Source organism: Diachasma alloeum, unplaced genomic scaffold, assembly GCF_001412515.2.
Source record: "Diachasma alloeum isolate Michigan unplaced genomic scaffold, Dall2.0 Dall_scaffold_00216, whole genome shotgun sequence".
NCBI lineage: Eukaryota > Metazoa > Arthropoda > Insecta > Hymenoptera > Braconidae > Diachasma > Diachasma alloeum.
Window position 1 is genome coordinate 1,555,639 of NW_021680381.1, and position 23,075 is coordinate 1,578,713.

The 23,075-nt window shown below is 38.1% G+C and overlaps 1 protein-coding gene and 1 long non-coding RNA gene across 2 annotated transcripts in view; one reads left to right on the top strand and one right to left on the bottom strand.

Moving 5' to 3' along the window:
• Positions 1–15,757, top strand: part of LOC107037290 — a 66,433-nt gene extending 50,676 nt beyond the window's left edge. Inside the window, exon 4 of the long non-coding RNA XR_001460824.1 lies at positions 15,648–15,757. This is a non-coding gene — a long non-coding RNA (uncharacterized LOC107037290). The remainder of the gene's footprint in view (positions 1–15,647) is intronic.
• The window catches only part of LOC107037288 (plexin-A2), a 253,208-nt gene that overhangs the window by 152,064 nt on the left and 78,069 nt on the right, over positions 1–23,075 (bottom strand). Inside the window, exon 2 of the mRNA XM_015255757.2 lies at positions 20,295–21,592. Coding sequence (XP_015111243.1) covers positions 20,295–21,437 — 1,143 coding nt within the window. The 5' untranslated portion in view covers positions 21,438–21,592. The remainder of the gene's footprint in view (positions 1–20,294; positions 21,593–23,075) is intronic.

Below are 23,075 nucleotides of genomic sequence, written 5' to 3' on the forward strand. Positions count from 1 at the left end.
GACAGTCTGAATCAACGGGATGACAATAACAAAAGATGCAGGTACTCCATCGATAGCCCGAACAATATTGGATTCAATCCAGAATGGGTTTTTATGTACGAGATTCAAGTGATTTAAACTTGTGCCTATCAACATTGAACTCTTTCTGATTTACATCAATAGCGTCACCAAACCTCTTGAGTATATCTTTATCGACCTATCTTGGGTGAGTATCATGATACATTGATCATGCCAAACAATGGTAACGTGTTAGGTTTGTCTAGTCGAAATAACTGGAGATTTTATTTCTCCTTTTTTCTCTACCGTTGATATTTTTTTCCTCCACCCCTTCACCTGTGAATTGTGCATCGGAGTGTAACAGAGGAACGTTTCATTCGTCGCTGACAGTCTGAATCAACGGGATGACAATAACAAAAGATGCAGGTACTCCATCGATAGCCCGAACAATATTGGATTCAATCCAAAATGAGTCTTTATGTAGGAGATTCAAGTGATTTAAACTTGTGCCTATCAACATTAAACTCCTTCCGATTTACATCAATAGCATCACCCAACCACTTGAATACAATCATTATCGACCTATCCTGGGTGAGTATCCTGATACACTGATCAGTGGAGGCAGCGGCAGCGTGTTACGTTTGTCCAATCGAAATACCTGGGGACGTGATACATAGGGGTGACGTCAATGGACGTGCAGTTATGTGCTCATTGCCCACACCCCTTGTACTAACCAGAGATTGAACGTCCTTTGCTCATGCACTTGTGTCTTGACGTATGATCTATATACCTATCACCACTACTGGTGCAGGAGATCCTTGAGACGTCAATCTTGGTTAATTCATCGGAAATTGTAATCAAATTGATTTAACTGTTGTGATTCGAATGGATGGATGAGATGAAAATTAGAGGTTGGAGATCAGATGAGTTTTGTCGATTGTTTTCAATTGAATTGGCGGTGATGTGACGGAATAAGTCATGTCAAATATCAAATATCTGATTTTGAAACATTCTAGAAGAGTACGAGAAGATTTGTCTGTGCATTTTGATATTGATTCCGGGGGAAATGGTGAAAGCTTATTGTTTAGTCTTGCCAACAAATGAAGTTTTATTGTGCGGTCGGATAATTTCTCCAGGGCTGCTTTTCTTTCGTATTCAGATACTCCTGTGTATTTCACACTCCTGTGTGTATAAACACACAGGTGTATAAAACTTCAACTGCGTGAAACACACAGTAGTATGAAACTTCAACTGCGTGAAATACACAGCAGTATGAAAATTCGGCTGCGTGAAACACACAAACTTCACGCATGCGTGGAGTGTATGGAGTGTACGGGAGTGATTCACGCAATGGTGCGAATAGTCACGGCCTTAGATTAATTTGGAGAATGCTGAACTACGTTGTGCGTTTCCTACAGCGACGTTTTCATCTTTAGAAATCCCCTTAGTTATGAAAGAGCAATATTTTCAAGAAGGGTAACCTTCTGTCCCTATTTATCAACCACCATCGACATTCCCTAATCATCATTACTTCTACTTGAGTTAGTCTAAGCAGATTACATATGGCAACAGATGAATCCAAGTGGTTCCACCATCAAACTATCCCAACTCCTATCCAAAAAACAGATAACAGATGGATATAAATCTCTAAACGATAATGGAAAGGAACAAATTCCCCACATGATTAAATGTGTACTCCACAAACACAAATCTTACTATATACGTGGTTGTCTCACTATCTCCATCAGATAATGAGTGTGTTTACATGTCCATATATCCGTATTTATGATGCAGAAGAGTATTAACAATGTTGAAGTGATATTGAGGTTATTTAGGTCAATAACTAGCTTTTGCTTTGCCAATAAAAACGTTTTCATCTTCAGAAATCCCCCTAGTTTCGAAGGAGCGATATTCTCAATACGAAATGGCCTTTTCCTATGATCAACTTACATCGACATTCCCTAATCATCACTACTTCTAGCAACAAGCGAAAAGTTGCGAAGTCAAATCTTAGTCTAAGCAGATTACATACAAAAGACGAATCCCAGTGTTTCCACCATCTGATGCCAACACCTCCTGTCCAAAAAACCTCCTAAACAGATGGAGATAAATCTCTAAACAACAATGGAAAGGAGAAATTCCCCACATGATTAAATGTGTACTCCACAAACACAAAAGACTCACTACATACGTGGTTTTCTCACTGTCTCCATCACTTTATCCCATGTGCCACATGATGCGTGTTTGCAGGCCAATATGTACTTATGTATGATGCAGAAGAGCATCAACCATGTTGAAGGGATGTTGAGGTTGTTTAGGTGTGTATCATGGGTCCCTCTGTATTTACAAGCGAAAAGCAAGGTGGAGGGGGAGAAATGTGTGTGCAAGAAGAAAAGGGAGATGCGTCCGAATAGACCAACAAAAGCCCAGGGTCTACCACCATCACAGCCTCACCCCTACCCGACCACCATTGAGTGATATCGACGTCCCATCCGCTTTTACGTACTTCCGCCCTGTTGCGCGTTTTTATCATTTCTTCTTCTTTTTTTCTTGCTCAACCATGCTTTTTCATCTTTCACGTTACTATCTCTTCACAATTTTTTTTCCATATTATGTATCCTTTTCCTCTTTTATCCACAATTTTACATCCTGCACTCAACACACTGTAGGGTGGATGCTTGGGAGACGTTGACGATCCTTTATTCGATCGGAGAGAAAATTTTATGGAAACTCAGTCCATCAAAGAATTGTACCAAGAGGACTTATAACGTGAGGTGGATCTCAATGAAATGATTTTGCTTTGTCGAAAGTTTATCTCGGAGAAGTAGTTATTGTTGAGTTATGGGATTTTATTTGAGAAGTTGGGAAATCCGTTAGGAAAGTTAATAAACTTTGGAATCAATAGGTATATTGAGAATGGAGATGAGGGCAAGTTTTCGAGATGAGGGGATTCATCGAGACTTTTTCGCAAGATCGATTTGACCTGGTTCATGAGAAGGTATGGAGACATGTTGAATTCAATTTGGGAAAATTAATATCAAGTTTTCTTCAATTTGGAGGAACATTTCAACGTCAGTTTGGTGACCAAGGATAATATGAATAATTGGGATATCAAATTTGGGAGTAATGGGAGAATGAACCCGTTACATTGCGGATATTTTCATATTCATTCTGGGGCATTCAAGAAATTTATTAGGAAGGTTGATGAACTTCGAGATCAGCATACGGTTACAGAATTACTCTCGAAATTTCAATCAATAAGTCTGGAGTTTTTAGCAGCCATTAATCTTCATAGAATTTTTATGCGCTTAGGTATTGAAGAATCAATCAATTCCTGGAATAGTCATTGAAATTACAATTTTCAAATCTATAGCACAATGAAGATTTTTGAAAATTGACATGCGGCTGTTATTTAAACTCCTATTTAATGAAATTTTAGAACAAAGTTTTTAGTTGCCATTAAAAAATTTTGAATTTCAGAAATTTATCATGATGGAATCTAACGAGATAAGATAATGGAAGTATGTAAAATTACAAGTATTCTACGAAAATTTTCTTTAAAAATAAAAAATTGGACAAAATTAGTTTTAATCGTCAGTGATCCGGACTTAAACCTAGCATAATTGTACCTATCATTCCTGTTATTTTAAGGAACTTCTGCAGTAAGTATGTGGGAGTATAGAAGAAAATAGACTGCAGTGCTGAAATTTTGAGAATATATTCTTTGAGTGTCTCAAAACGCTGAACCACGTAGATTGTTGAGGAGAAAATATGCAAAAGGTGTCAACACAGAGTCTTATGATATCACGTTTTCAAAAATCACAAATAAATAATCGACAATGGAATAAAAATCCAAACGCTTCACGAATAGAACCGTATATATTTCAGAAACATATCCCCACAATTTCATTAGCCATCACCACAGGAATTATTTGTAATTAATGAAAATGTATGGCGTAGTTCGGAATTTTCGTTACGGTAGAGGAAACTGATGGCTGAACATGGCAACGTTGAGGGAGCTTAGAGTGTGCGCGGCGGAGGCCATCGTGTGAACTCCGCCGAGGCATATACTATAGATTCTATAGTACAGTGTAGGATTTTATCGGGACACAAGAATACCAACTGCGTCGAACAAAAACGCGTGGTTGTCAAATCTCTCATGAAAATTTTTATTTGTTAAAAAACTCGGATAAATAATATTTCAGAATGAAAAATATTTGGAATTGATTAATCATCAATAATAAGTGCAAAGAAACCCAAACGACGAAATTTCAATACACCCGTGAACTTTTCGTCATTTCATTATTTTTTTTCAAAGGATGCAGTGGAGTGTCAGAACCTTTGATATTTTCCCCCACTCCATAGCCCCAAAATTTACTGCGGAAGTTTCTTAAGAAAATTTAGGATATCAACTTCAAAGCATTTGTATTCTTGAATCAACAATATTTTGCCTCTCAGTTGATACTGGAAATGAGTAGGTGGAAAACATAAGTTTATGAAAATTAGGGGCTTTATATAATAGTACGTATTCTCGATTAAAGTACCGGATTCCCTCTCCTTATAAGAAGGTTTAGATGAATTTAACCTCTTCCATGAGAATATACGATAAAACTTCAAGTTCCATTAACAAAAATAAATTGTCAGATTTCATGATTTTCGAAAGAAACGTTAACGTCGAACTGACGGCCACATGTATGAATAATTTAGCTGTCAGTCATGTAGGGCTTGCAAGAAGAAGGCCATCAGACACTTATTGCATTCATTCCTTTAAATATTGGATTCAATAAATTTTTCAATAAACTTTTAGCCGCTCGCTTTTTCAGTCCCCGGTATATTTGAAAATCAATCGGGGGAGGAGAGACAGACGTTCTCATCAGTATAAAATAAAAATGAGAATCTTGAAAGAGACATTCAAGAGGACAGAAATGGGGGAATTAGAGGGAGATGAGTCGAAGGGGAATAAAAAAATGTCTCATCTCGCCCTGAAGGGATTCTCACGGTGCGCAGCTGAGAATTCGGAAATGGGTGAGATTGAAATTGAAAATTACCGGCGGGCATTGGCATATATAGGGCTGGGGTATCACGACAAGACGCGATGCCGTTCGGGGTGGAGGGCGAAGAGGGGGATCAGGAGTAAAAAGAGGAGCGAATGCTATGGGCGTCGACTTTAGCTTCCAAGAAGGAAAATGGTGTGCTCTCGAGAGCGAATGCATATAAAGATCGTCGATATAAGGCTATCCTGTTGAATCGAGATTTTCCATGGCAGGAAATTACGTGGAGACGAAAAAAATTCAAATGCTTCGAGAAATTCTATTAAGCATTTGACGATTTTTTTGCGATGTTTTTTTTGTCAAATGTATCATTTGAAAGGAATGAGAATCTGAGGAGATTTCCATCAGAGAATTTTTCCCATTTTATGCTGATAAGTTCTTGATTGAATGCTCGTGATTTCTTTAGATTCATGGCGAAGGTTTTTTATTCAGCTCTGGGAGAAATTTATTGATTCAAGAAACTGTCGTAGTGGTCCCGAAATAATTCTAATTATTCGTAAAAACAAAATTGGATGGAACAATTGAAACAGTTTAAACAATTGAAATATTCTTCACTTTGTGAACGGATATTTTCTGAAAAATCAACCCAAATATTGAGTAACTTGGGGACAATTTACATTTTATAACCATCGGATTTTAAAATTATGAGCTTATTCCTGAAGACTTCAAAATTTTTCTCAATTTCGTTTTAGAAACTGAATAATTCAAAATGAATAAAAGGAATAAGAACCAGTACACCCGAATTTTTTATGTCTGGGAGAAATTTCTCAGTTTGAGGAAGTCTTAAACATTGAAAACAAAAAATTACAAAATCGAAAAATTGTTTAAATTTTGAATGGAAATTAGAAAAAAACAAATTATTGAGTTATCTAAGTTCAGTGTGTATTGGAAATAACTTTAGCAAAGCTCATAGTTTTTCCTCGCAAAATAAATAATTTAAAAGGAATGGAAGGAGGAAGAATCCCCGTATAGATTCCAATTTCAATCATTAGCATTCGCTTTAAAATTAAATTAAATCCATAAACATGAATAAAAATAGTCAACTCCAATTGCCACCAACTCAACTCATCACAATCTACCAGAACCCATCAATTACCCTAAAAAAACGGCACTCCCGGCATTCCCCAGGGACCGCCAAATTCAGCGGGAAATAACGTGAACCGCGTTCATTTCAAAATTTCATGGATTATTTATTCACTGAGTATATTCCGGACAAAGCGAGCGGGCGCTGAAGCGCAATTAATTCCGAAATCCGTATGAGTGCGATTGGCGACGATAATGCATTCGCCCTTTAGTTGCATTTGCCCAGAGCCCTGGGCAAAGGGGTTTGAGGCGAGTTACATTCACAATTACATGAGTGTAATGCGCCACCAGTCATACGCACAAACACGAAAGAGAGAGAGAGAGAGAGAGAGAGTTCCACCTCTCGATGGAAATCGACGAAACAATTGCCACACGGATTCACCAACAAATTCGCGTGGGGCTCTAAAGCTAATTAGAAACTCGGAAGTAAATCGAGAGTTGATTACACTGTCCAAAGTGCCCTCGGTAGATGGTTCTGAAACCCCCCCGACAAATACACCGGTTGTTGCTGGCTAAAGATTATTACAGACGCCTATCTGAAAATCCAGAATTATAGATTGGGGTGAGAAAAGGGAATGAGCGAGAGGAGAGGAGAGGAGAGGAGGCGAGGGGCGGGAGGGAAGGAGGGAGAGTGGATAAATGTGGAAGCATGAGTAATTCGAGATTACCCACAATTTTCAACCGCCTATAATTTAAACCGACACATCGATTTCACTCGCACCGAAATATTTCAAACTGCTCTCATGAATAAACGATTATTCCAATTTTTCCGGCCAATGGTGAATACGAGCTTGAGTAGATTACTGTTGTCTGGTGGAGGCATAATATGTTCGTAAAATTCGAATTATTCAGATGAAAATGAATAATAAAAAGTGAAGACAATTGCGAGGCTGATCCCAGGAGACGTGAATCAATTATTCATTTTTGTATCACTGGAGACTGTGCAGCGAGAAAAATATAGGAGTAGAAACTAGAGGCAGAAGAATTTTGGTTGACATTTCTTGTACAGTTATTGGAAACAGATATCAAGTGACAGTTTCCATGGAGAAACAAATATTATATAATGTATGTGATATTATAACAAAATCAGCAGCGAAGTGGTAAAATAGTTTAAGTTGGCTTATCTCCTAGTTGAGCTTTTGAGGAATATCTCCGGATCTAAGGGAGATAGCGACATTTTCGTAATTACATTTGTTGTAGTTCTCAATCGGCTCTACCAAAAAGGTTATAACAAAAATTTCACTATCTCCCTTAGATTTCGAGATATTCATTGAAAACTGGTCACTAGTCAAAATTACTTGTACAGTTTTACCATTTCGCTACTGAAATAAATTACATTTCGTTCTACGATTACCTCTCATACAGTAAAATTTGCCTCGATATTCTAGACAATTTTAGTCCAACTTTTCTCTCCACATATCATCCATAAAATTTTCCTCGATGACAATCACAGAAAAAAAACCGAGACAAGTGAATCGCCGATTACAGAATAATTCAATTTACCCCTAATTTCTTCACACGCCACTTCCCCCAAACAATCACACAGAAAATCAACCGAAGCAGCCCATTGGACTGTCACTAATCTCAGAAAATTGTTATCAAGAAATTCCCATCTGAGGCACCCTCTTGTCTCAACAGCCCGAACACCGGTGGAGGTCAACACTGGAAGGATTGTGAGTGAGATAGCGCATTGTTAGGGACTATACTCCAATGAACATCAGGAGGACACTATTCCTGCTCCACCATCATCTATCTATTTCACAATATTTCCGGCCTGTTGCGTTCAACCGTCCGTTAGCACAAATTATCATCTCTCGCAGTTCTATGTCACTGGTAGGCAACTGTTGCCCCCACAAAATTCAATCCACCCACAACCCCCCCTATCCATCCGTACATGCCCTAATTATCTTCCCCGAAGTAACAGTGCATTTCGATTATCTCGGTTCAAATGCATTCTGATTATTGCCAAATGAAACTTCTCTCCATAATTTCAATCGTGGAAAATCAGGTTTCAGGTGGTCAGATAAGGGGATGTGCGGGTTTTGTCGGATTCGATTATATGCCGGTTCGATCACAAAAAGGGGATTCAGCGGCTAGTCAAGGAAATTTCACTGCGGTGCCGATTTCTGGGCGCATTTTAGGTGATGAGGGGTGTTCAAAATTCATGCCAACGCTCTGAATTTCACGGAGAGAAATGTTAAGTAAAAATTACGGAACTCAGAATTCCCTCACCGATTACGGAATCCACTCAGAAAATTTATGTGACGAAAAAAAAAAAAAAAGTGACGATGTCGTAATTTTTCACAGGAGATTCAGATAAAAATTACGGAACGCTCGGGAAAAATTTCGTGACAGTTCCGGAAAAGTTCCTAACACAACCACGCGCTGCGCGCTCGTGATTTTAATCTGCGAAACTGATCCCTCTCGTTGCTATGCAACAAAACATTCGGGAAATATCCGATAATTTTGAAGGTCTTGAGGTATTATAGCTGAAAATTCTGAAGTGAACAATAATTCAATAATGCATGCAGTGAAAATGTCGTCAGAAAACTCCACCCAGTCCAGAAAATCAGGTTTTAGGTGTTCAGATAGGGAACGAGCGAATTCCCCCTATTCGATTACATGTCAATTGAATCAGGAAAAAAGGGATCTTCCAGTGGCTACTCAAAGGTAAATTTCGTTATGGCCAAGTCCAGGGGAGTTAGCCCCCGGCGATACGTTCGAGATTACAGGAATTATGAGGAAGACAGTATCACCGGCAGCCATTGGTAATTCTACACCCTACAGAGGACAACACACTCGGCATATACCTGCTCACTGGTGTTACAGCGACTTTATTTCTTTTTCTGAGCCCTCAGTGGTCACTTTTTTTCTCCCCCTGAGCGTCGTTGGATACAATTTCGTTGCGGTGTAGAGATCAGTTTTGTGTTTCCTACTGTGACACTGTGCATTCCATTCATATCCTTAATTTCAAAGTTGATAAAGTGTCAAAACAAATTCTCCCTTTGAGAGATATTCCGCTGGTATTGTATCAACAGTATCCTAGTCTCTCGTGAGAGTATTATTTACTCAAACGAGTCATGTACTAGTCTCATGAAGAATGAATTTATTAATTTTTCACTGGTTGATTTTGAATTGCAGCCAAAGAGTTTTAACAGTGTAGTCAAAATTATAATGCTAACTTTACAGTTGAAATTTACAGTTTTAGTAACAAAATTCCTTGAAACTTTCCACGGAACTAAAATACGACAAAAACTGCCAAAAACTCTCCCTGAAACTTCAGTCAAAAATCTTAAACCTCCCAAAGTTCTTCAAAATTCACAACAACTCTCCTTTGATCAAGCAAGAACGATGTTATCGCATTATTCACTCAAACGTCTCATGCGCTGCAATCTCCCAAAAAACTAATTTTTCACCAGTTGATTTTAAGAGGATTCTCATGCTCATCCAGCCACCAACGATATCACGAATCTCCACCAATATTTAATGCCACCATTCGTGTCATTTTCGGTCTGCAAATATAATCACGATAACCAAGGAGATATACCGTCTGTGGGTACCAACAAACATACCCCGTTGGATCTTGGCTTTGGCGAGAGTATAACCTGGTTACAGCGGCCCGTAGAGCCGGTTAAAATATCCAACGCCCGCGCGCCAGCTTTCACCGCGCCCTTCGAGAAAACCGTAACGCACAATATTCATCTTTTTTTTTTATTATTCGCGTCTCTTGATACACAGTGCATGTGTGGGCTTATAAAGTCACGTGGAACTTTCCATTGTGCCATGGATATTCTCTCCTTTTATGCCTCCAAATCCCTCAATGTTGTTTCACTTCGATATTTTTTTTATGATAGACAGAATGGAGCTCAAAATAAGGATAATTTTTTTCGTCCGTTGCCATGACGATAACCCCGGCGACGGGACAGGGTCTTGAGAGACGGAAAATTCACGATAAAACGTCCAATGCGATTCACGATGCTCGCGGGAGGCTTTGAGGCCCCTCTCCTCGCTCCGCTCGCTCGCTCTCTCGCTCTGTCTTTCTTTCTGTATATGGCTTTAGCTGGTTAGTGCGCGGTATACGTGCGCTTGCCTTCTCGTAAATCAATCGAGCGCTTACCATTTACCGCAACCCTTAAACCTCCCCCTCACCCCCCCCCCCCAATACCGTCGAGAGGGGGCGGTAGGGGGTAGGGGGAGGGGTAGGGTGGAGTACAACCTACGGAACCTCTCGGATACTCCATCCTTCTGTCTCTCTCCATGTCTACCTCCTTCGGCTACCCCCCCTGACAACTACCTTTTCCCTTCTCCTCGTGCTTTGTTGTTCATTCTCCATTCCCTCGTTCTACTAGATTAAATCTCGGAGTTATGGAAGTACCTGAATTTTCGTCATCTATAAATACGAATTAACCTGTTTTTCGGTTAATTGCAGACTGATGCACGAGAGATTTGTATTAAAAATTGAGGGTGATTTATTGGGGAGGATGTAAGGAGTTTCGGATTGTTGTACAGTTGAGGGAGAAAATTAACAATGCGGAGGGGAAAAGGTTGTGGAAATTGCTTGGACGGAGGGTAAATCTGCAGAGAAATGTTTTCGGGCAGTTGTTAATTTAAGAGTGGGAAATGGGGGTAGGATAGGAGATGGATTTTTGTAGTTTATTTCGAGAGGTTTTTTCCATTCTACACTGTTGAAAATTTTCGACTGAATTTTCCGTGCCAAATTGAGGAACTTTTTATCGTATTCGAGTTCTACTGAAGTTTCAGGAAATCTTATCATTGAAAAATCAAATGTTGTATTGATTTCTTGTTCAAATGATCTGGAAATCAATGAATTCTTGATTTTTCAGTTTAATTATTCTGTAGCAATTCAGAAAAATCAGGAAAATTCAGGAAAAAATTGAAAATTCGTGTTATTTTGTTTCTGAATATTCATGTTCCACTGAAAATTCAATTAAGCTGTGAAATTTTTATCTCACTCCCACTGAAAACTTAAATTTCCGTAAATTCTACTTAAAACTTGAAATTTCATAACCATTTTTTCTCTAAATCCGATTCAATGTCACTCTCATAAGGTTTACTATAATACCTTGCATGAAATTTCCCGCTTTCCAGCTTTCCCGCAAAATTCAATGAAATTCCAAATTTATGAACAGCATTGAGATGAGAATACCTCCAACTGTTCGAATTTTGAATGAAATCATGAATATTCATTACCGAAATCCAATTAATTGAACATTGAAGAATCGATTTACCGGAATTTTCCAGATTTCTACTAATTTTCAAAGAATAATTAAACTGAAGTTAACATTTCTCATTGATTTATCCATGAAATTCAAAATCTTCAGTGACGAAATCTCTTGAAATTTCATTGGAACTAAAATATTCAAAACGTATACCGGAAATTTCAGCCAAAAAAAATTAATTTACCCGTGTATTTCAGGAACTGATAATAAACGCCTCACCGCAGTGCAAAGAGAAATTCTATGAAAAATTATTACTCAATATAACCCGGCGGAGAGAATATCAAAAATTCTTATAAAAGTTTCATGCTTTTTCAGGTCAGCAGGATAAGACTATTGATTCAACTCCTCCCCTTCCCCCCCCCTCCCCCACCCCCTCCCCCACCCTCAACCGTATGTGTGAATAACGCACAAAGCACTCGGAATAATAAAACTCGGTGTTGAAAACGAAGGAAAACCTCATCATAAAAATATAACAAGATGTGACGAGCTTTGCCCTGGGACTCTCGTTATTCCAGATACATTGAGGTTTGACGGGAGAATAAAATAAAAACGAAAGCAGGAAGGAGGGGCAAAAAAAGGGGAGACGGGGGGAGAATACAGTGTCTGTGAAAACGAATTTCTACATTTTCCCTCAATCTCAATCTCTTAGTCCACCAGGTGGCGCTGGGTTTTTTTCCTCATTCGAAAACTTTTTAATTGCATGGGTTTGCTCTCCTTTTTCATGAAAATAACCACCCCCTCTGCCCCTCGGGCTTCAACTGACGCCTTCACCAGCGCCATCTAGACCATCCAATTTGCGGGAATAGCTCTTCCTTCTCGCTCAAACACGTGACCTACCCCCCTATTCACTCTCTCCTCCTTCAGTCTTTCCAACAAAAATCTAACCATTCTCTCTACACCGTACTCGTGCCCACTCACCCTATTCCTCTTCTACTCTTTGTAACACTACTTCTGCCACTTTTTATATTCTTTAGGGGGTTATTCTCCTTTTTCCCTCTTCTCTCCCCGCACCGTTGCCGCAATTTTTACGTTTTTTATTCTCCATCTCGGTCACTAGCACGATTCCGTAACCAGTTGGAGAATTAAACCCTGAACCGTGCAAACAATTGCCCGTCTCCCCGCGAGTGGTAAAAAAATCTCGGGATTTCAGACGAACGGCTATGTACCCGGATGTTCAGACTGGCGGAAGTGCCAGTACCTCGTTGGCAGCATGACATTCTCGGAGGTCAAGTGGTGGGAGGTTTTTGTTCGGGTTTATTGGGGACAGTGACAATTTTTAGTACTCGCAGGAGGAGAATTGGGGATTTGACAAAAGACTTCCCGTGGAGGCAACAGTATCCGAACGTGTAGTAATTTTTCAGTAATAAAATACGGTTTTTTCTTTATTCAGATGTAGAATTGCCAATAAAATTAATTCTTTGTAAATTCAATATTACTCGCGTAGAGGAAAATCAATTTGATATAGAATTCATGCACCTGTGAACAATAGTAAGAGAAAATTGATGAGTCGGTCGAAACGTCAGTACCCGAACGGTCCAATGGCTCTTGAATCAGTACCCGAACGTTTCTTGTGCTCATACACTAGGTTAAATGATTCTTCTAACGTGTCGAGTTAATTAAAGTCTTTATCCAATTAATTATGTATACAATTGTCATTTTTTTCTCATAAAGGGTTGTCTGTGGTATTTGACAGAGTCTACTCACTGCTCTTAAGCTTTGTCCAGTTTTCAGAGCAAAAAAAACAGAACAATATTTTCATGTAGAAAAGAATTATAAGCTGCGGGAAAATTTGTTTGATAGGTGAGGTTAAGTGGATCGTTCGAGTATAACGACGTTCGATTTTTCAATGCGTCAGTATCCGAACACCGATTTGTCAACGATTTCGCGAGTTTCTTTCCCTATTTTGGATTTCAATCACTCAATCGATCCTTTTCTTCACCTACATTTTCCGTTTGGCACACGCTGTACCGACCAGCGTCTCTAACCAACTCGGTTAAGAGATGGCGCCTGAAGGTGTCGTGTCAGTGCAGTTCGTCACAACATTGAAATTATAAAAAGTTTCCTATTCCAAATCTGAAAAATTGAGCTTGGGTCGAACAGATTAGTTTTCTGTTTTTACCATCAGTTAATTGAGAGTGAAAAAAGGGAGGCGAACTGTATAACAATTTAGAAATAAGTCATAATTAGTAGCATGCGCTCGGGTACTGAGACCCGAAGGTACTCCTACCCTGACGTATTCGCATGAAATTCGATGGTGAATGAGCGGAAGACTGTTCGTCGTGTTGTGGGGAAAATAATTGAAATTCTATTCTACTCAGGGAAAATCTGATGTAGATAGGGTCAAAATATCGCAGTGGTTGGAATATGAAGAAAATAGAGGAACAGGCAACCTACGTGAAGATATTGTTACACGAGAGAACAGTTTGCGCATAATTCTGGTGCTTGGTACTAGGATAGAAGCGTAAATTCATTATTTGCAAAAAATTGAAATTTCATAGACGGTCCACTAGTATTTCTCAGGAGCACAACGTTGAACGCGATTTAAAATCGCGAAATGATTTCAGATTTCACTGGAAATTCAATGAAATTCCAAAATTTTGGAGAGAGGACTCATTGAAATGAGAATTCCTCAACTTATTTGAATTTTCAATGAAATCATGAATATTCAGAGCCAAATTATGATGCACTTTCAATTAATTGAAAATTGCAGAATATATTTATCGGAACTTTCCTGATTTCTACAAATTTTTAGAAAATAATTCAACGGAAATCTACAGTTCTGATTGATTTTTCCTAAAATTCTAATTTCAGTCGAACTAAAATAAGATGAAAAAATTTTTTTAACGGTGTGTAATTATGTCTTGAATTGAGAGTTTCAATTAAAGCCGACGCCTTTGTCTTCCTTTTCGAGACATTTAGAAAAACCGCATGAAAAACCATGAAAAACCCCATTAAAACACTATTTATTCTTAGATTCCATAATCCCTATTCACAACCAACTAAATTAGTCAGAATAATGTCAAACAGAATTATCGATCAATCATCGAGAAAAAAAGTGAAAAATAGATTGTATTTTGTCCTTATCAACATGCGAAAATACTCCTGACAAGAACCCATCATATTTATACACTAATGTGTTAATATCCTATACAAACGAATGAGGAATTTATTCAGAGAACATTTGATATTCGTCGACACTCAACATGTAAAGAATGTCTCAACTCTGAAAAGAATAAACGAAACATTCGATATACATGAAGATTCCATTCAAATAATCGACCATTGGCCCCGCGCCAATGGCCCCTATTTTTAGAACGATATTAGCAAGATATATGCTGGCAAAGACCAGAGATAAAGTCAAAAGTATATAAAAATGCTCTCTCGGGTTCAAGGATATTAAAATACTTGAATTTAAAAAGTTTTCGTGCGAAAAGGGAGAAGAAAAAAAGTTATTTGACTCTATCTGTAATCAGCGTTGAGTTTCCATGGGAGAAAGAAGGGAATATCTAATTTCATGCGCAAATCGAATAGCTGATATAAAATATCCTTAGGGCGCAAAAACCGCCCACTCATCGAGAAATTAATCGAGTTATCGCAAAGTAGATAAGGTTTCTCCACCGGGAGGTTGAGAGACTCAACGATGCTGTTGGCGCATCATCCTGAATGCTCTTTATAAAATGAGGGGTTAAACTACTTCACTCTTTGCATCGGATGAAAATAGAGTTTTGTGATCGTATTAGGGAGTAGATCGATCTAAATTGTCTTGAGAATGGAAATTTACTCGCGGGGGAAAATTGACTTCTTTCAAACAGATTGAGTGGAATATTATTGGCTTAAATAAATTAGAACTAACTCGGGAGCTGATCGTAAATATATCCCGTGAGCACACGTAGAGCAAAGTTGGAGACAAATTACCATTTTTTAAATATGTTTGTTTTTCCTCAAACAATAACAGTTAGTCCCTGAGAATCAAAACTATTTTTTTTGTCTAGCGAGTAAGAATTTTTATTTACTTTAAGGTATTTATGGCGCGGTGGGCATGTTGGAAGTGAGACGGAGGGGATCTATTGTTCTTCTGCAGAAAACCAATCAGTAATAATAATAATAATATTTTCTTGACTTTTTTTCGACCCTCCTGACCGCGCCATGAATACCTTAAATTTTTTTTTCTTAAATCGGAGAAAAAGCTTCTAATTGTTACTCAATTTAAGTAATTTTTACTCAAATCTAGTATTCTTGTACGTAAATTAACGTTTGTTTTTTTTCTGATTTTCAGGAGATCTTGGTTCTAGAATTCAAAACTTTTGGTTTCTTAAAATAAGCACCTTGGAGTTCTCAAATTAAAAAACACTCTCGTTCTTGAATTAATGATTTTCCCTGTTCAAAAATGAACATATTCATGTTTCTGACTCCATTGGTATTCAAAGTACATCACCTGACACCTTGACTCAACTAATGTTGAATTAATGCTCAACTATTTCGGAACTTTATCCTTTTGAAATATTCTCAGTTGAAGAATCCAATTATTTTTTATTCAAAACTCTTCTCACTTGAAATAAGAAGGATTTCGGTAGTGAATTTCAGGAATTTTTCTTCTAAAATCAAGCAACCATTTTATGATTCTTAATATAATGCCTCCTAGAACCATGAGTGTGTTAAAATCAGTATTTTGTCTATGGAAACTAGAATTTTTTTTATCTGTTACATATTTTTGTGCAATTTTCACCTAAAATATTGTAATCTTTACCAGACTCATTTCATTCATTCTCAAATAAAGAATATTTCTATAAATTGAAAGTCCAGACTATTATCGGAAAATTGTAAAGATCTCTAAAAATAAATCCCTATAATTTAATTATCGATTCGGGTCACCTACTCCATTTTTATTCGAATCGCCATCAGTATTATAAATCAATTAGCTGCTCCAACTGATTCAATTCCCGCATTAAATGACCGCAAACTCAATAAATTTTCACCACGAGATGTTTATTTTTATGCATCCCTACATTGTTGATTACCAATTAAAGCGCTTTGATACCAAGACCTCAATTGACAATTCAAAATAACCCCCCACCCCCCGAAAAAGTTTGAAACCCCATTGGAATAAAAAATTGTCTATACATGAAATGAAATCAATAGTTACCAAAACTCGAAACCAATGGTACATACGTGAATGCCATTCGACAGAACATCCGTGTAAATAATTCCAGAAACGATAACCCCGGGCGACCCAATTCTGGGAAATGCACGGACGAGAGAAAAAATATTATTACCATCCTTCGTCCACAATTTCGATCAATCTCGTCGTCGAGTGTTCCGTCACTAATTGGAACTAATCGGCCGGTCTAAAGCACATAATTTTTTTCCTCATTCCTTTCGAGTTTTTCTCCCATTTAATTCCCCATTGCCACATGAAGGTATTTTTTTTCTCTTTGTCATTCGGTTAAATTATATCCCACTCATTCAAAGATCCCGAGAAATACTAAACTCTTTTTCAGCGTGATGATCCGTGGGAACGTGGCATTGAAATTTCCTTGAATAGTCTTTTTTTGGTGATGATAGATGGACGATTAAAGGTCAGACTAGACTCAGCGAAATTCCTTTTATGGGAAGGCATTGTTTAGAATTTTTTGAATGAAATTTTTTATCGAATTCTTGAAAATTTTTAGTGAGTGATCGTTTCACTGAAATTCCAAGGAATTTTGTCCCTGAAAATTCACAATTTAATTGGGAATTTTCAGTGATAAAATGCCTTGCAATTTGAGTAGAACTAGAATGTGATATAAATTTTCAAGGAATGTACCGGAAATTTCAGTCAACAATTTTCAACCGTGCTCATAAAAAATTTGGAATTACATTGAATTTCTAAAGAAATTTGAAATTTCCTAATTAAAAAAATCATAAATATCCAGCGTCATTGAAATTAACTTTTGCACAGTTGTTTATAAATAAATTATTGAAATTGCTAAAACTTTCGGAAACCTTATTTTTTGAGGCATGAAATCGATATTTGGCAAAATTCTGAATATGAATAAATTTGTTTCGATTCCGAATAAATTATTTTTATGGTGGAAAAGTGATTTTTCATAAATTATTCATAGAAAATGCTCATAATTTTCAAAAATTGAACTTTTCAAATTACTTCATCAATTTGCCTGTCAAAATGAACTTCATCACTTTTTATTTCAGATTAAAAAAATGTTTTCTAACGGTTCAATATCGCAATTCAAATTCAGACCTGCAAAGTTTAAATAATAAAATAATTGTAAAATGTCCGGAAACATGAGCTCTAATGAAAGCTCTGATATTTGACTACAAAAGTAGAAAAGCATTCCACTGTAGAAAAAATAGCCGAAGTACTTGGAGATCCTCAACACAAATCCCGGAAATTCCTACCAAAAGCCCACAAAACTCCAATAACTCATTCATCAACAGCCCCAAATGCTCCACCGAAAGGACTCGAAACCCTGAAGAACAACCACCAAACAGCCTTCCCGTTATCTCCAACAAGACGCAACATCCCATAATAAAAAACCTCACACAAACACGAAATTTTTACGATATTATCCCCCCTTATCTTCCCGTTGAGATTATCCAGCGGCAGGTGGTATTCTCACGTGAAATAAAAACAACTTGTCCTCAAAGGTTCCTTTCATCCGCGATACTAAACCAGGTACAGGAAAAAATAAAATTGATAAGACCAAAGAACCTCCATAAAAAATAAATAAAACCCCAGTAATTCTCATTGAACAATGGACTAATTATTTACCATGACAATAACGAATTGCATCCAACCGAGACTGACCGCATAATTGATAAAGGTAACCCCTACAGGTGAAGAGTGAATTTAATCGTTTTGTGGGGGCCCTGGGGGAGGGGGGGGGGCGTCACATTGAAAACACCATTACCAACGTGCAAAATCATTTGCGTTCCACCATCATCCCCTCCCCCTCCTCTCTTTCCTCCCTTCGTCGCTATAATCAACAATTCAACGCGTCTTCGTAATGGATTGAGCATATGGTGAAGGGTAAGAGGAGAGAAGGGACGCGAGGGGAGGGAGGGGGGGAAGGAAGGACACCCAACATGAGAAGGAGAAACCGCGTATGTTTAAATACACAACTACTGTACACTTTAGAAGGAATTGATGCCGACGATTCATCCAAGTACCACCTGTTACGTAAATACAGGTACTGAGTTGAGAATAAAACGGTTATATCGAGCCGTTGCCAATTGATTTATCCCTCTAATGGACTTTACAAGGACGTATCGAGAATACCTTGCGTTAATTTCCTTGAGAAAATTATACGGATACAATGTGATGCTTCAGGGACGAGTGCATGCGTACTGGATTGAATGAGGTTCTTTGAGAGCTGGAGTAAATTATTTCATGAGAGAAATGGTACGTTTGGAGGAAAATATAAAGTGAGGGTTTCAGAGGGGTCTAGTTGATCTTTTACAGTTTGGTACAAACTACACTATAGATTCAACCATTTTTTATCAGCAAATTTGTTAATTAAAGTGCGTGAGAAAAATTGGAAAAAAATCATGACTAGTCAGTGTAATTCAGATTAGACTTTGCACAGAATTATTATTTTTTTCAACCTTCGTTGTTGACAAATAAATAATTGAATTTTTCTTGGGAAACCTCATTTTTTTAGACATGAAATCGACTTCTGATGGAATTCTGCGATTGAATGATTTAATTTCTGGAATATTCAATGAACTTGCAATTTTCAGATTTAGGTGAGAATGAAAATTATTGAGAATTATAAAAACTCCGGTAACTGCTCAGAGAAACAAAGTTTTAGTTCTCCGGATTAATCAATTTTTGAAAATCTATCCTTTATTTTTAGGGATTCTTGACATCTACTACAATTACCCTAAACATTGGGGCCCCAATCACTTAAATTTCGGGACAAAATTCCGAAGATTGAGGGTTCTGTCACTGGAAATTTGTGACAAACTCTTTTGATTTTAGAATGCTGCACATGCATAAGAACTGAAACTTTTTGCATTTTTTTGCAACTTGTTAACAATTAAATTTAATACAATGTTTGATGTTCTCAATAAGATGAGGATTCAAGCATTCATTAAAATATCATTAACCACTTATCCTGAAAATCTCTCTTTAATCAAATCTCCAAGATCAACAAGAAATTCCCGTAACAATTTGATCTTAAACTGAATGTAAATTCACGACATGGAAAACTCAAATGGGGTCGTTCCTCCTTAAATTTCAAAAAATATATAATAGTCAAAGTAAAAATGGACAATTTCCACTGCCGCAAAAAACAGGCCATAAATTTCAATTTATTGCGGGAAATGCCTAACTGTTCTCTCTTCCCCATTGAATGCAAATTTTAATATCCTCAAATTACAAAAAGAAAAGAATTGTTTTTCCAATGAGAACAATATGCCTGATTCCAGAAATTTTTATCTCTGCGTGAAAATAGTCTCTCCAGATTGCCAAGAAAATTTCCACTGTAGAACGCATGCCGACAGCCCGGTTTTTCCCCCTCAACAAACCCGAAATACCAGCAAGAACCGCTTTCATTATGAGGAAATTGGTTTCATGATAACTCCCAGAGTTTTCGAGTAAAAACATCTCACAAGCTGTGTTTTCCACCGGAAATTTTCCAGGCTATTCAATGAGCCAGATCCCATCAGCCTCATCCTTTGTATCCACCCCGATAATTACACTCTTCTGTTGATTACACTCCACCACTTTGCCAAATAATTTCCTTCCCATGATAAGACGAAAACTTTTCCAATCGGTAGTAACCAAAGCACAAGAATCCATAACCCTCGTAACAAAGAAAGCAAGACTCAACCCAATTATCTCGAATGTAATAGAAATCTCTCAGTTGATTCTCAGAATTTAGCTGCAAAATTCAAATAAATCCATAAGAAAGTGTTGACTCACCGTAAGAACGCATTTGTGACTCGGCGATATAAACTCAAGACCACGTTGTCCATCACCACTGAAGCACTTCTGTATATTCCTCATAAACTTTCTTCTGATATTCTTCAGCGTATAAACACACAGTGCAGAATGATTACTTGGCCTCGGACTAGTTGGTGCATCACTCTCCGCAAACACAGCATACAAAACATCATCCTGAGCTGTTATTCCAAGTGCACCAGCAAGTACAGAGCCAGCTTTGCCAACGTAAGCTGCCTGCACTAGATTATAATTTCTCCCCTCATTCTTGCACTCAACTGGTATCTCAGTGTACGAATAATAATGCATATCATCTTGACAAAGTCTAACGAGTTTGGATATGTAATTCGATGCTTCCGTATCCTTCAGCTGTGTTGTAAAGAAATAACTGAATCCCTCACTACTGAATCCATAGATATAGTTAATGGGATAGCGCTCACGTGACAATGAATTAACGTAGATTCTGGTGCCAGTTGTGACTGCTGATTCAGCAATGTTCAGCATCTTGTCTTTGTCGAGTGAACGAGAACTGACAGCTGGCACTTCTGACCTGTACGGTGAGTTACCAGTGTACGTGACACCGACATACATGACCTGTGACACCGGTGGATTTGGTGGTCCTGGTGCTATGAATGCCACTGTTGATGCTGTTGCATTATTAGCAACCACAGCCTCTTTGACCTTCTGGACAACATCAGTGATATTGTGAATGTTTCGTACATCACAAGTGCCTTGGAACAAACTGTTGCAGGATATTAGTCGTGAGGTTGTGTAATCAATGACAAGTGCTTTATTGACATTGTCAACTAGACCTTTAACAGCTTCACGAGGACAATCCAAACTCGAGCATGTCAGTGCGTCGTCCTGCGGTCCAGTCACCACCTTCACCACAAGATTCAAATCAGGGGAGAATTGGTACAAACGATTAACAGCACCAACGTAAACTCGTCCAGTATTTTTATCAACAACAAGGTGATTCATTCGTTGAACATCGGCATCGTAAAATTGATGGACAATGTCCGATGAGGTGGCTCTTATTTTTGGCATTTGGAGTAGAATTGTTATGCCAATGAGCAGTGTGAGGAGAGGCGGTAGCCCTCGAAATTCAAGTTTAATACTCATCATCGTTTGCTATCCACTTTACTCTCCTTTGGTCCCCCGTTTACCCGCTCAATTCCGAAATTATTCTAAACTACCTTACTATACTACGGGACGGGTTACCCGTCCCCCACCACTTCCGCCACTTGCAGAAGGAATTTCTTGGAGATCCACTTGTGTTTCTGTAACAAAAATCAGAAAAATTGGTTTAGTTTTGGGGGTTATGACGAGTGGGATGGGTTGGAAAACTTTTCTGAATGGATAGAAATTTCTATAATGCTAAGTACAAAAAACCACAAGAATATCGTAATTTATACTAGGGATGCCGCGAGACACCTTACGAGACCAAACTTTAGAAAGATGATCTCGGTCTCAATGAACATGAATATCTCAGCTCTCATCTCAGTCTCGAAATAGGCAATATTGACTCCTCTGGTGATGACTCCGAGTCAGTTTATCTCATCTCGGTCTCAAGTTTATCGTCTTTTTTAATGTGAAATCTCAGTTTTTGTCTCTGTCATATAAAAAACGCGAAAAATTGGAAACCGAAATGAGATAAATTGACTCGGTGTCATCACAAGAGGAGTCGATACTGCGCATTTCAAGACTGAGACGAGACCAAAAATTTCTGTGTTCACTGAGATTGAGACAATTCCGCCAAAGTATTGTCTAGTGATGTCTCGTGAAATATCTCCCGGCATCACTAATTAACTTATAGCCCGTTATTCAATTGTATTGTTATTTATTGTGCAGAAATTTGTCATTTGTCATTGTTTCTTCATCAATTGACTATTACTTCGTTAATAAATAATAATTAAATTACTGAAATTGGGTGTTTAAATTGCATGGCCCACAAAGTATGCGGAACAAGGACCGTGGATATTCCAATAATCGATTAACCGAAGAAAAAATTGTGCTCCAATTATCATCACTAAAAGAGCAAAAATCCTTTGACTACATCAAACGGCTCTGGCCCTCGAACAATAACACCCCGATCCCTCAGAATGTATTTTCAAGCAAAAATTCCCTTCCTCATAAAAACCCCTGCATTATCCCCTCAATGAATACCAAAATTACGTAAAATAGACATTTAAATTTATCCCTCAACGAGATTAAAAATCCCTCAAACTTCCTTCCGAGGAAAAAAAAACATTAAACACGCTCAATTAGACCGCCATTGCCGTTGAGTAGTAGAACCCAGCTGAAAAAAAAAAATTACGGGATTCAGATTCAAGTTTAATCCGACGAGTCTACGCAGACAGAAACTGAAAGTCATGGAGGGGAACGAGTGGAAGGAGTAAGATGAGTGGCTCGTTTCCGGGCATGTACTTTTTCAATTAAAAAAATAAAAACTCATCGCTCACCGACCAAATTGAATGCAGAATATTTTTTTTTATTTATAAACCCTCCCTTCCCTCTCCCTCCCCTATCCCCCCTCCACCACTCGCCGTTTTAAATTGCAAGAGAGGGGTAGATTTCTCAAGGGCGATGGGCAACGCCATTTTGCAGACTCTCCTCGAGGAAACAGAGACGGCAAAAGTTTATACGCCACTAAGGACAGTTAACGAGGAGATACGCCAAAGTTGTGTGTATAAGTGCCTCAGTGTGGGCGAGTTTAACTAACCAACGTTCTGCTCACTCCCCCCCCCCCCCCCCCCCCCCCCC